Raw genomic sequence first — 14,401 nt, forward strand, 5'->3', positions numbered from 1 at the left:
CCACTGCAGCCTCCACCTGCTGGGCTCCAGCGATCCTTCCGCCTCAGCCTTCCAAGTAACCGGAATTACAGGCATGCGCTACCATGCCCGGTTGATTTTTTATTTATTTATTGTAGAGATGAGTTCTCGCTGCCCAGGCGGGTCTCGAACCCTCAGGTTCAGGCAATTCACTCACCTCAGCCTCCCAAAGGCGCGGGATTACAGGCTGAACCATCCAGCCCGGCAAGGCAAATATTTTTAAAGCCTATTGTTGAATTGATCTCTTGATCATTATAAAAATGATCTTCTTTGTGTCTTTTTTATGTTTTTGGCTTGAAGTCTGTATTTTGTCTGATCTGAGTATAGCTCCTCCTACACATCTTTTTGGTTGCCATTTGCATGGAATTGTTTTTCCCATCGCTTCACTGTCAGTCTGTGTGTATCTTTACAGGTGAAGTTAGTTTCCTGTAGGCAGCATATAGACAGGTCTTATTTTTCATTCATTTAGCTAGTCTATACCTTTCAACTGAAGAACTTAAACTATTGTTTAATTCAAGGTTGCTACTGATAGGTGAGGACTTCTGTCATTTTGTTAATTGCATTATGATTGTTTTGTATCATTTTGTCCCTTTCTTCTTCTTTTATTATTTATAATTCAGTGGGGTTTTTTGTAGTGATAACATTTCACTCCTTTCTCTTTCTGTGTATCTGCTCTATCAGTGAGCATTATACTTTCATGTGTTTTTATAATTATAGAAATCCTTTTGCTTCCAGATGTAATACTCATTTAATCATTTTTTATAGGGCCAGTCTAGTGGTGACAAATTCCCTCAGTCTTTGCTTGTCTCAGAAAGACTATTTCACCTTCATTTTTTTGAAGGATAGCTTTACTGGGTGTAGTAGTGTTGCCCGGAAAAAGATTGTTTTTGTTTTGTTTTGCTTTGCTTTGTTTTGCTTTGCTTCCAGCACTTTGAATATTTCTTTCCTGGCTTGCAAGGTTTCTGCTGAGAAATATACTGTTAATCTGATAAGGATTCCCTTATATGTGACTGGAGGCTTTTCTCTTGCCATTTTCAGAATTCTGTCTTTGACTTTTGACAGTTTTACCATAATGTGTCCTGGAGAAGACCTTTGTGGATTGAATCTATTTGAGACTCTTTGAGTATACTGTATTTTGGTATCTATAGCTCTTGCAAAACCTGGGAAGTTGCCAGTTAATAGTTCATTAAATTGGATATCTATGTCTTTGTCAATCTCTTCTCCTTCTGAACTCCCAAAATTCAAATATGTTGTCCCTTCATGATGACCTACATGTTGCATAGACTTTTTTCATTCATTTTCTTTTCTTTTCTTTTCTTTTTTTAATTTATCTGACTGGGTTTTTCAAAATATCTGTTTTCAAGTTCAGAAATTTCTCCTTCTGCTTGATCAGGTCTGTTATTGAAGTTCTTGGTTGTATTTTTATTTTATTTCTTGAATTCTCTGCTGTCTTTGGTTTGTTTTTATATCTATCTCTGTTGAATTTTTCATTAAGATCATGAATTGCTTCCTGATTTCTTTGTATTATTTATCTGTGTTCTCTTGCATTTCACTGAGTTTCTTTAATATCATTATTTTTTTCTTCGGGCATTTCATAGGTTTCCTTTTCTTTGGTACTGAGAAATAACTGTTTGCCTTTGAAGGTTTCATATTTTCTTGCTTTTTCATGTTTCTGTGCCCTGCACCTCTGGTGTAACAGTTGCTGCTTCCAATTTTCTGGACTAGATTTCAAAGGGAAAGGCATTTTCCCCTGCTGGGCACATTGGCTCATGACTGTAATCCCAGCAACTCAAGAGTCTAAGGCAGGAAAATCGCCTGAGGTCATGTGTTCAAGACCAGCCTGGGCAACACAGTCTAAAAAACATGTTTAAAAAATTAGCTGGGCATGGTGGCACACACCTGTAGTCCTAGCTACCCATGAGGCTGAAGCAGGAGGATCACTTGAGCACAGGAGTTAGTGGCTACAGCGAGCTATGATTATACTACTGCATACCAGCTTGAGTGACAGAGTGAGATCATGTCTCTTAATAAACAAATAATATAATTTTAAAAGACTTTTTCCTGTGGATGCACTAATAGTGTTGGTTGAATAGGCGCTTTGGTGTTGATTCTAGCTGTGCACAGTAGTGTAGTCTCCATATGATGTTTTCATTGTAGTTAGCATCAATGGTATCTGTGAGTTCCTAAGTGGCTTAGCCTGCAATTGTTAGTGGAGGCTGGGGTGAGGCTTTGTTGGGGATGAGAACACCAGGCAGGATGGTCCTTGGGCACCAGCAGTAGCAGCAGTGTGCCAGACATGCTGGTCCTTAGGCCGCCAGACAGTATATGTGGACACCAGTGCTGACAGAGCAGGTAGGCCAGGTCTCAGACCTCAAGCGGCATGCTCGAGTGTCAGTATTGGTAGGAGTAGGCTGAGTAGGCAGGTTCTTGAGCCCCCAGGTGGTGTGTTTGACATTGGTGGTGGCAGTGCAGTGACAGGCCCTCAAGCAGTGTGCAAAGGCATCAGTGATGGCAGACTGGGTAGATAGGTGCCTAGACCCTCGAAAGACATGTGTAAGCATCAGTGCAGGTGGAGTGTAGGGCTTGTCCATAGGTCCCTTGAAGGCACACGCATGTGCTGGTGGCTGTGGGCAGGAGGGACCTATCCCCAGGCCCCCAGACAGTACACATGGGTGCTGGTGGCAGGTGAGATGGGTCTTTCCTCAGGCACACCCATGGTGCATACATGTTCTGGCAACAGGTGAGGCAGGTTGATCTCCAGGCCCTCAGATGACATATACAGGCACTGGCAGCAATGGCAGATGCGGCAATCCTATCCTCAGGCCTCAGGACAACAAGATCAGCCACTAGTGGTGGCAGGTGGGGTCGATCCCATCCTATTTTCAATGACCTTTTGCCTTGTCTCCAGTTTGGGGTTTGCATGAAAGTGCTGCTATCAGCACCCCGATTGGGTCTTTGGGTGGACAGATGGGTGCCTGTCACTCAATTTTAAGACCATGGTGACTTTTTTGGCTTTCCCTTGAGTAATCTGTGATCCCCAGAAAGTTCAGGTCTCACATCTGCTCCTCTGTCGACAACAGGGTGGCTCCTACGGTCGGGAAGCAGTCTTGAGAGGCAACTCCGATGGTACCCTCGTCCTCTTCCTCAGTGACTTCCAACAATTCCAGGATCAGAAGAAAAACCAACATGAAATCTTCATTAAAATTAGGAAAGAGCTGGAATGCCATCTGCTCACAAAGGGACTGGAAAAGAAGACCCAGATCCAGAAGACCCAAGATGGGCTTACTCTTCAGGTGTTTACAAAACATCAAAGAATCTCTTTCAAGGTGCTGACTGCCTTCGATGCTCTAGGTGAGCACTCTTGAGGCTGGGGGGAGAAAAGTCAAAGAAGAAGGTACCTGACAGTCATGTGGAACCTCTCAGATGTGGGTGGGATAGATATTACTGGTACTTTTCAAAATGAGAGACTATAGCCCCTCAGTAGAGAAGAAAGTTCCCTACCCTGCACTTACTCGCATTTCTGGAATTTCTCGCCACATTCTGATACGCTTTGGAGAAAATATTCTAGATTCAAGAATCTAAAGCAGAGCGTTTCAAACTGTAATGTGCACATAAATCACTTGGAACCCTGTTAAAATGCAGGAGGTATGGGTCAGAGCTTAGGCTTCTGAATTTGTTTTATTGTTGTTGTTATTGGGGGCAGTCTCACTTTGTTGCCCAGACTGGTCTTGAGCTTCTTGCCTCAAGGAATCCTCCTGTCTCAGCCTCCAAAGTTCTGGGATTACAAATGTAAGACATCATGTCTGGCTCATTTTTATATTTTTATTTTTTTGTAGAGCTGAGGGTCTTGCTATGTTGCCCAAGCTGGTCTTGAACTCTTAGTAGACTCAAGCAATTCTCCCACCTTGGTTTCCCAAAGTGCTAAGATTACAAGCATGAGCTACTAAGTATGGCCAGGATTCCATATTTTTAATCAGCTCCATGATGATGATGGTTCATAGATCACATCTGAGAGTTCAACTAGAGTCAACGTTGGTTAGAGAAAGAGGATAAGGCAAACAACTGGGGAAAGTTCAGGTGGAGCAAGCTTTGAAGTCTGCCTGCCTACCAGGTCCCATCAAGGCAACAACCTTTCACAGATGACTGTCTACCAGAGATGAGGGGCTCCTCAAACCCAACTCCTATTTCTTTAGGACATGCCCCACCTCCCAGGTCTTCTGTCTATCACCTAAGACAGGGTTGTATCTCCGACTCCCCGTCACCTCACCCACAGCCCATCACTAAGTCCTGACAGTTATGCCTAACTTGCTCTTAAATCTGCTTCATTTCTCTCCCCAGTGCCACTTCCCTAATCAAGGCCACCATCGAAGATATGGCAATGCCCTTCTGTCTTCCTGCCTGTCTCCCTGCCTTCTCTCTCATTGCTGCGGCAGCTGGATGCCCTACTTCCCAGCACAAGTATGGTTTTGTCACATACCCTGTGTTAAACCATCAAATGGCTCTTCACTGAATTTACTTACTTCTCAAACTGAACCACTCATCACCATCTAACTCTATGCACCAGCTACTCTGATTTCATAGACCTTCTCAAACCTACCTTGCTTGTTCAACCTGAGACTTTGGTCTATGCTGTTCCTTTGCTTGAAACATTCTTTCCCCAGTTTTTTATTCTTGGGTAACTCCAACTCATCATTTAAGTCTTGTGTTTCCCCACATCTGGGTTAGAGCCACCTTCTACATGCTCCAGAAGAAATCTGTGCTTTAGAATCAGATTTATGGAAATAATTTGTTAAGCTTTCTCCTCTCCTAGACTGTAAGATTCATGATGACAGGTAGCATGAGTGTCTTGTTCTTCTCCAGTGTATAGTACAATGTTCATTATCAATAATAGTTGCTGGATGGATAAATGGATCATTATGGATAAATGGATGGATGGATGATTCCTTAAATGTATTGGTGCATGGGTGGATGGATAGGTTAGATTCAGCATAGTCTCAAGAACAGATACACACATAATTACAAACATAAAAAATTCCAGAGCTGGAATTCAACCAATCACCAAACAAATGGAGAAACAGAAAGAAAAAAATGCCACCCAGCCGGTGATTCACAGAACTAGAACAAAAGCCCAAGTTCACTAGGTTCCAGACCAGAGTGCCTTCCACTGCCTATAGTTTTAAGGAATGTATGTATTCAGGAGCAATTAGCCCAACCATCAATCACAAGGTAGAGACATACACACACCGTGATGACTCTCATTCACAGAAATGAGGCCTGATTCCAAGACAAGTGCACCAGTTTGGGAAGTTAGCAGCCCTGAGTCCTTATTCTGGCCCCACTACTTACCATGCTTGCCAACTGTACAATCAGACTGGAAACTAGCTTCCAGGGCAATTGGGACTATCAAAATTGTGGGAGTGGGCCTGCCTCAAACAAGGTGAGGTCAAGGTAGAAAAAGACATGAAGCTCAGAATTCTTATAAGACATTGTGTGTACTCTTACTCAAAGTGCTGAGGTTGGAGCCAAGACCAGAACACCCTCCACTGGATTCACCCCATCATGCAAGGATAGTGTGAGAATGAAAAAGAAGCTCTTCTTCACATATTGTACCCATAATCTGCCACTTGTTGGTGGTAGAGCTGCACGTTCCAAACTAAGATCTTTTTTTTTTACAAGGAAACCTAAGGGTTGCTTTCTGAGAAAAGTAACCTGGAGGCAGGGCAAACTCATAAATTACTTACTTTTTTGAAAAAACTAAATGTTATCTTAGCTAATCTGGCCTACATTTTACACTAGGTTCAGGCCGGCTCCCATCAATTCTGCTTCTAATTCCACTACTGAGTACACTACCACTCTCCCCAGGGCATTTGCCCCAAAGCAGGAAGTATCTGTTTGCTTGGCTTCCTGGTGTATCCATCTCCTCATCTGTAAATCAGCAGTTGCAACTGTGCTGGCCACATAAGAGTTTTGTGATACTTGGATGTTTCTGTGAATGTAAAAGGTGCCTGGCATAGAGTAAACAATAAATGTTAGCTATACTATTATCATGATGGAGAAGGATTATTCAGTGAGTAGCTAGAAACACAATAGGGGTTCAATAAATATCTGTGGGAGTATATGAAAGGAACAAGCTGGCTGTTCTCTACTGGTTGTTTATCTAAATGTGTTTATAAACAGTGGACCTCAGCTAGTGAGGAAGGGAATCCTTTGATGAAACTGGCCTCCCTCCCCAGGCCTCCAGACCCCTGCTCCTTCCTACCTGCTTCGTCAACATCCCTGTTCTGAAACAGAATATTCAACAGATGAACTCAATAGAGGAGTAAACACTAAGTGATATTTCAGATTTGTTTTCTTCCATGTGTATGCTTCTGCCAATGCCAAAAATTATTTAAAGAACCCACCATTTCCCTACTAGTTTGGAGTACCTGTATCCCCCTTCTCATTTATAATTGCACTTCTCAACCCTCCCTTTGGTTCTGCTGACCTATAAACACCATATCTCTATCATGATAATCATTTTAGACCACATGTTATTATCTGGTGCGCCAAGCTGCCCTTCCCCATCATGTTTTATGTAAACACACAAGCCCACTAACAGATGAAGCAATGGCTGTATGTTGTCAGTACAGCTGAGCTTTGTGGTTGAGCAACCCTGATTCTCTGAGAACGGGTTACATAAATCACCTAATTCCTGTTACTCTTTCATATCAGACCCTGGTGAGAATCCCAGCCCCCGAGTCTACCGAGATCTCAAAAGTTCCTTGGATAAGACAAAAGCCATCCCTAGTGAGTTTGCCGTCTGCTTCACCGAACTCCAGCAGAAGTTCTTTAGCAACCTCCCCAGAAAACTGAAGGATTTGATCCTCTTGGTAAAGCACTGGTATCAACAGGTAATAATCCAATGGTGTGTATATATCATTGTCATTCGTTTTCTTTTTGTTGCAATAACTGACTTCCAGTAAAATGTAATAACCCGAGGTATGCAGCTCAATGCATTGTTTATATCCTTATCAGCAACATCCATATCAAGACAGAGAATGTTTCCTGCACCCTAGAAGGTGTCTCAAGCACACTGCCCCAAGAAGTCCCCCAAACATACCCCTATTAGAACATCTGTCATCACAGACTAGTTTTACTAGTTTTTAAGTGATATAAGTGGGATTGAACTGTGTCTGCCTTCTTTTGCCCAACATTACAGGGGGGAACCAAAAAAACTTAGCATTTAGTTATAAAAAATTGTGCATTCATTCTACATGTTTAAACTTCAGTCACCTTCAAAGTACTCTATTTGGTGCAATACACCTATCAAGACACTTTTTCTACAGCTCAAAGCAGTGTTTGAACTCATCAATCTTGATGCCTTTTAGTGCTTCTGTCATTTTTTGGTTTCACCTCCTCCGCAACAGCAAAATGTTTCCCTTTGAGGACTTTTTTCATGGGGGAAACAAAAATAGGCACTTGGTGTGAGATTGGGCAAATAGGGAGGGTGGGGCACAGGAGTCATGCTGTTTTGGGTGAAAAAAATGCAGAACACTCAGCATGGTATGGGCAGTATGCTTATAAATCACCCATAATGAAATGGGCAAGCATGTTGAAAGAATCTCCAAAAAAAAAATCATTGAAGCTGAACACACCCTCTCACAACAACACTAACTAGCACACTCATGCCAGTGGGTTCCCAGAAGACTTACCTAGTGAGGGAAGCCTGTACTACAAGGGGCTCACCCCCTAAAAAAGAATTCCAGTATTTTGAGGGGGATCTCTCCCCATATGTCTGAGAGTCTCAATCATGTTGTTGCATGTTGTTGTAGTTTTTCATTGTTTTGTAGTATGCCATTGCATGCATACACCACACATGTATCCACTCTACTGCTGATGGATGTTCAGGTCATTTCCAAAATGGGACTCATATTAATGAGGTTACTATGGGTACTCTCCTACATGTCTTTTGGTGAACTTGACATTCATTTCTTGAGTAAATATGCAGTAGTGGAATTGCTGGGTTATATAGGACATGGAGGTAAATGCTATGTGTGTATACATGTGTAAATATTTAGAATATACATATATGCAAGCTACTTGGTTTAACTGTAGTAAATATTGTCAAATCATTTCCCAAAACGTTCATACCAAATCATACTCCCACCAGCAGAGTGTGTACTTTAGTTGTGTTACTGAACCAAACTGAGGTCCACTCACCAGGCCGAGCAAAGCCAAATGCTGACGTTGGTATTTGCAGTGAGAGAAAGTGAGGCACTTTTTGCAGGGCTCCAAGCAAGGGGAATCGGACAGCTCACGCTTAAGAATCGAGCTCTCAGTTGGCACACAGGTATGGGTGTTTAAAGATGGGATGCAGGGTCCCCAGGCAAAGTCATATATCAGCACCTAGAGGCTACATTGGCTTGACCAAAAAGGTGGTACATCTCTAAGGGGTCACAGACCACAGGTGGATTCAAATAATTTCTGAGTTGCAGTTGATTAAGGAGATGAAGCTGCATCTAAAAATTTGAAGTCTGTGGAAGAGATTGTGAGCTCTAACCGAGGGCATGACCTCCTCCACATCCCTCGGGGCAAAATTTAAAGCAAAGAATGATGGTCAGAGCTCAGGCCTCTGCTTCCCCCTATCTGAGTTCTATGCACCAGCAGATCCATTTGGCAGGAGTCTGGATTTCTGGAAATAACTCAATATGTTAAGTTGCCATCTGTAGTTTTTATAGGGAACAACACGTCTCCTGACTCTCACTTCCCTGGCTATTGTTTTAAGTTATTATTATCTTTTTGCTTGTCAAGTTGCTCATTTACTTTAAAGGCAAGTAGAGTGCCTGGAATTTCTCTTGAAGGAACTCAGGATTACCCTCAATGTCCATGCTTGGGAGCCCCACTGGCCCCTAAGGGGGGACCTGCTCCGTCTCAGGTGCTCCCCATCTTTGCCAGCTCTTGGTGTTGCCAGTTCACTGACTTTAGGCCTTCTGGTGGGGGACAGTGACTTCCTGTAGACTTCTGGATTTTTTATTTCAGACCTCAGACATGCAAAAACCAGATCCCCAAATTCGCTGCTGACTCTGTCTTCTCTCACAGTGCCAGGGGAAATGACCCGAGTTATCCTGGCTGCCTCCATATGCCCTGGAATTGCTCACAGTGTACACCTGGGAACAGGGATGTGGAGAAGAAGACTTTGACATCTCTGAGGGCATCAGAACCGTTCTGGTTCTGATCAAGCAGAAGGACCAGCTGTGCATCTACTGGACGGTCTACTTCAACTTTGAGGATGAGACCGTCCGCAACATCCTGCTGAAACAGCTCCGATCAGAAAGGTGCCAAGCTCCCCACGCCCTGTCCATGCACCCCTTCATCTGAACATCAGGTGGTTCCCCCTGGGAATGAGGTCTCAGTACTGTCCTGCCCAGCTAGTGGTGTCCCAGCAAAACAGTGGCCACTGAGGTGAGAGGCAGAGGGTTCTGCCTGGGGGAGGGGAGGCCGGTTGACACTTTTCACATTCCCAACCCCTTACAGAAAGAAGGGATTAAGAGAGGAACATGGGTTGGCAGGAAGAGGAGCTGACCTTGTTATTTTATTAATGAGCATCCCTGTAAAGCAGAAAATGCAGGACCAGTGGGGTACATGTCGTGGACAAAGGCCCTTGGCAGCATGGAGAGTTACAGGAATCCAGATCCAAGTCACCAGACTCTCCCTGAGACCTCTTTCCCCAAAACTGATTTCTTCTCCCACAAGCAGCTGATCTTTGTAATCTAATGGAACACACAGGCCTATGATCTTGGATCCAACCGACCCAACCAATAAATTCACTGGAGATGGGCAATGCTGGAAACTGCTGAAAGAGGAAGCTCAGAACTGGCTGATGTCTCCCAGCCTGAGCAACAAGCTGCCGTTGCCATCTTGGGATGTGCTGGTGAGAGGGTTTTCCACACTCAGTCTCTCATGCTGCAGGGAGGGGCCCCAACACCCAGCCTGAGTCTCCCTTGAGAGTACCAAGCATTAGTCTCCTGTGACCGCTGTCACAAAGTACCACAAGCTGACTTAAGACAACAGAAACACGTCCTCTCCCTGATCTGGATATTACAAGTCCACAATGAGGTGTGGGCAGGGCCGTGCTCTCTTTCGACTCTGGGGAGGATCCTTCCCTGCCGCTTCAGCTTCCGGTGGTTGCTGGCAGTCCCTGGCTTGTGACTTCCCCCTGTGTCTCCACACAGTCTTCCTCCATGTATGTCTGTCTCCTTGCCTCCTCTTCTTATAAGAACAACAGTTATATTGAACCAGGCCCACCTTAATGGCTGCATCTTAACTATATCCCATTGACAGTGGTCAAGTGCGGGGCATTAGGATTCATATATTATTGTCTGACTACATTAGTAAGCATCCCAAGAATGTCCTTCCTAAGACATCCTTTGGCAACCCAAGGGCACATGGGGCATTTGGTTCCATGCCTCTCCTATGTAGCGGGAAGACAGAGAGGCCGTGACACCGAGACTATTATAGGAAGTGGCAACTTTATTACGCCGGCGGACTCGACAGGCTAATGCTTCCAGGTCAAGCCCCCCAGAACAGGAGAAGAGGGATCTTATACCTTTGTTTAGGTAAGGGAGGGGGGTCATGTTGAGGGTTACACATTTTCTTTGGAATTTACAAGGTTGTACTCAGCAAAATCAGATCTTTCAAAGAAAAATGATCTCCAGGAAATGCAGGGTGAGTGGGATTGTAAACCGTCAACTTCAAAAGAGGGTTTTGGATAAGTCTGTGAATTAGTTACCTTTTGCATTTCCATGAAAGCCATTAGTCCTTGGCTATTTGGTTTTTCTCAAACAAAACTGGTCTGGTGGGTTTTCAGAGTTTGTCAATTGATTTTCAAAAGGAATACTTTTAACCAACCCCCTCCCTGCCACACCTACACCATCTTTTGTTTTCCACTTGGCTATTTTTGTTTTGCTACCCCCATCAATCTCTGTTTCCAGAACTATGAGGCTAAGTGTCTCTCTACAGCTATTGACACAATTTAGGTCATTTCCCCTTACTGCTGCTAAAAAAAATTCCCCAAGATTCGTGACTTGAAGCAACATGAACTCATCATCTAAGAGCTCTGGAGGTAAGGATTCTGAAACTGGTCTCCCTAGGCTGACCTCAGGTGTCCAGGGCTCTTAGGAGTCCATGTTTCCTTGGCTTTTCAAGCTTCTCCTGGCCACCCAGATTCCTTGGTTGGTGGTCCCTCCCTCTGTCTCCAAAGCCACAGCCTCTTCCAGGCCCTCCACTTCTGTCTCCCATCCCCTTTTCCAACTCTGACCACCTGCCTGCCTGTCACAAAGACTCTTGTCACTGCATTGGTCCAATCTGGGTAGCACAGAATCTCCCCATTCCAGACACTTCCAGCATCTACTCCAGAGGGAGCACAGCCCTGTCCACACCTTGGCCTTGAATACCTGACTTCTAGGAGAGCAAGAGAATAAACTTCTGTTGTTGTAAGCCACTCACATGTGATAACTTGGCATGCAGCCCTGGAAATTAATACACCTGTGTCAGAGTGTTTGACAAAAGTTGATATGACCTTTAAAAAGGAATGGCTGTGACCATCAGAAATCTGTAAACCCTCAGTAAACAGGAAACTAAGGAAGGATCAAGGAGCAGAGAAAGGAAAAGAGGACCGGCTGTTCCCAGGTGATGCCCCAACCAGAAGGGGAACACAGTTACCTGTCTGGAGAGATCCAGAACTCAGGGAGGAGGAGGGACAACTACGAGAGTTTTTGTTTCTAGGGATCACCCAAAACTCTCAGATATGTTCTTGGGGTCAGTGTAAGGAACAAGGATGGGAGGTGCTGGCCCCAAGGGATAGATGGGGGGAGAGGCAGGGCAGAGGGCCCAGAGAAGGCAGGAATAAAGCCTCCTGTGATCAGGGAGGAGCTGCTCAGGGCTAAAGGTCTTCTGCCTCTCCCCAGCCTGCACCACTCTTCAAGACCCCAGGTCATCTTCTAGATAAGTTCATCAAGGATTTCCTCCAGCCTAACAAAACCTTTCTAAATCAGATCCACGAGGCTATTGATGCCATCTGCTTATTCCTTACAGAAGAATGCTTTCAAGATTCATCCACCAGCATCCAGGTCTTCCAGGTGAGCACTAGCCCTTCTCTTGCCTCTTACTGGAATGATGTCACATGAGATATGACCAGAAGGGTGTTCTATGGACACCGCCGCTCTCCAGGGCCTATCTACCTATTCTGAAACTAGAGAAGGAAAGAGGGGGAGTTTGGGGATTAGGACACTGGTTTTCAGTAGGGGCTGGGGATAGACTGTCTGTTCCATTGACAATATACTTTTTATTTTGTGTTTGTCTCTGGGCACTGCTGGTCATCCTCGGTGCTTGGGGCCTGAAGACACACCACTCCCATCTCTGCCTCTGCCATCAGGTCACCTTCTCCTCTGTGTCTTCTCCCCATCTCTTCTCTTCTAAGGACATTTGTCATTGGATTCAGGGCCCAAATACGGAATACAGAATGATCTCATCTGCAGATCCTTATCTTAATTACATCTGCAAAGACCCTTTGTTCCAAATAAAGGCACATCCACAGGATCCCACAGTTCATAACTTTTGGGATGGAGGATGTCCAACCATCTGCAGATGCTAAACTCGGTGTGTATTCTGCATTTCAATGTCTGAGACCCAATTTTCTCCATCAGGCGAGCTAAAGATTCAGAGGATTGGATTTTTTTATCTATGGCTCAAAGGCCATGGCTAACATGCTTCCCTCTATGGTCACACAACCAGATAAACATGTGCCCATGGTCATTAGAAGGGAGGGGAGAAGGCGGTAATATGTGTATAAACATCTGCAGTGATGCAGAAACAGAGCAGTTTCATGCTGCCCTGGGAGGGAACCGGGAAACAGCACAAAATGCCCGGAGCCAAGAGCAAGCCACCTCACTGAAGTTCACTGGAGTGAAGACAAGACTGAGTTTGTGATCAACACTAAAACTGTTGACCTGTGTATTTCCTCCTCTCCTTCCTGAGACCCTGTTAGATGATAGTAGGTAGGAAAAAAAATGCATATGACACATCAAAGAAGAGAATAGAAAGAGAACCATCAACAGACAGAAATATCCCAGGTAAGGGGCAAGGTGACACCTAGAGCTTATGAAGAGAGGCCTGCAGTCCCAGAGGGGCCATTGAAGCCCAATGCCTGAAGATGAAGAAGAAAAGAAAGAGGAATGGAGTGGGCTGGAACAGGGATGAGTTGAGCACCTGCATATGGGAAACAGAGCACACCTCCCTCACCTGTGTAGCCAGGCATTTACACCTGTGGATAACTATTTTCTGTGCAAAAACTGAATGGCAGAGGAGGAAGAGAGGGAGAGGAGAAGGTAAAGGAGCAGGAAGAGGAAGAGGAGGAGCAGGTGGAAGAGGAGAAGGATGGGGTGGGGAAGAAGAGGAGGAGGAGGAAGAAAAGGAGGAGGGGAAGAGGAGGAGAAAGAAGAGAAGCAGGAGGGGTGGAGAAAGGAGGAGAAAAGGAAGGGAAAAAAGGATGCAGGAGGGAGGGAATGGAGACGACTGCATGGCAGAGACACAGGTAGCCCACAGAGCCTAAAATATTGACTGTCTGGCCCTTTACAGAAAGCGGGCAGATCCCTGTACCTCAGTCCTGAGAACTCATCCAATGATCCCTAGGCTGCAGGAGGAACCTGACACATCAGGATCAGATGAACACTTGCACCACAGTAACTGCAACCAGTTTGATTTCTTTTAGGTCACAAGAATCCAGATAGAGCTAAGCATCTCTTTAGGAGACACCTTTAGGAAACTGAGAATCAGGTAACTTGTAACTAGCCCATCAGTGTTTATATGCAAAGGACAGAAGAATAATTGCCTTTGGAACTGTATTATCTAATAGTTTCTAAAATGAAACCCTCTGCTTTTGTAGTGGGAACACAGCCGTGACACTGAGGCTGTTTTAGGAAGTAGCATATTTATTTGTACCAGCACAGATTCAGCGAGCTAATACTCTAAGGCTGAGCACCCCGGGGAGAGAGGGGAGAGTCTTATACCTAAGTTTAGGTAAGGGGGGGGTCGTGTTGAGCGATTACACATTTTCTTTGGAATTTACAAGGTTGTACTCAGCAAAATCAGATTTTCAAAGAATAAATGGTCTCCAGGAAATGCAGAGCAAGTAGGGGTTGTAAACTGATAACTTAAAAAAGAGAGAAGGTGGGTAAGTTTGTGAATTGGTCACTCTTTTGCATTTCCATGAAAGCTGTCAGTCTTTGGCTATTTGGTTTTCTCAAGCAAAACTGGTCTGGTGGGTTTTCAGAGCTTGCCAATGGATTTTAAAAAGGAATACTTTTAACTGCTATCAGCCCCCTCTCTGTCACACTTTGGACTCTGT

At 44.6% G+C, this 14,401-nt stretch overlaps 1 protein-coding gene across 1 annotated transcript in view; it reads left to right on the top strand.

The window, feature by feature from the left end:
* Nucleotides 1–14,401, top strand: part of LOC103259695 (2'-5'-oligoadenylate synthase 2-like) — a 51,996-nt gene that overhangs the window by 23,452 nt on the left and 14,143 nt on the right. Inside the window, 5 exon segments of the mRNA XM_008057351.1 lie at nt 3,099–3,369; nt 6,730–6,908; nt 9,097–9,332; nt 9,784–9,928; nt 11,964–12,134. Of these exon segments, the coding sequence (XP_008055542.1) occupies nt 3,099–3,369; nt 6,730–6,908; nt 9,097–9,332; nt 9,784–9,928; nt 11,964–12,134 (1,002 nt within the window).

The sequence above is a fragment of the Carlito syrichta genome, unplaced genomic scaffold (assembly GCF_000164805.1).
Source record: "Carlito syrichta isolate Samal-C Ts95f unplaced genomic scaffold, Tarsius_syrichta-2.0.1 Scaffold302960, whole genome shotgun sequence".
Taxonomy (NCBI): Eukaryota; Metazoa; Chordata; class Mammalia; order Primates; family Tarsiidae; genus Carlito; species Carlito syrichta.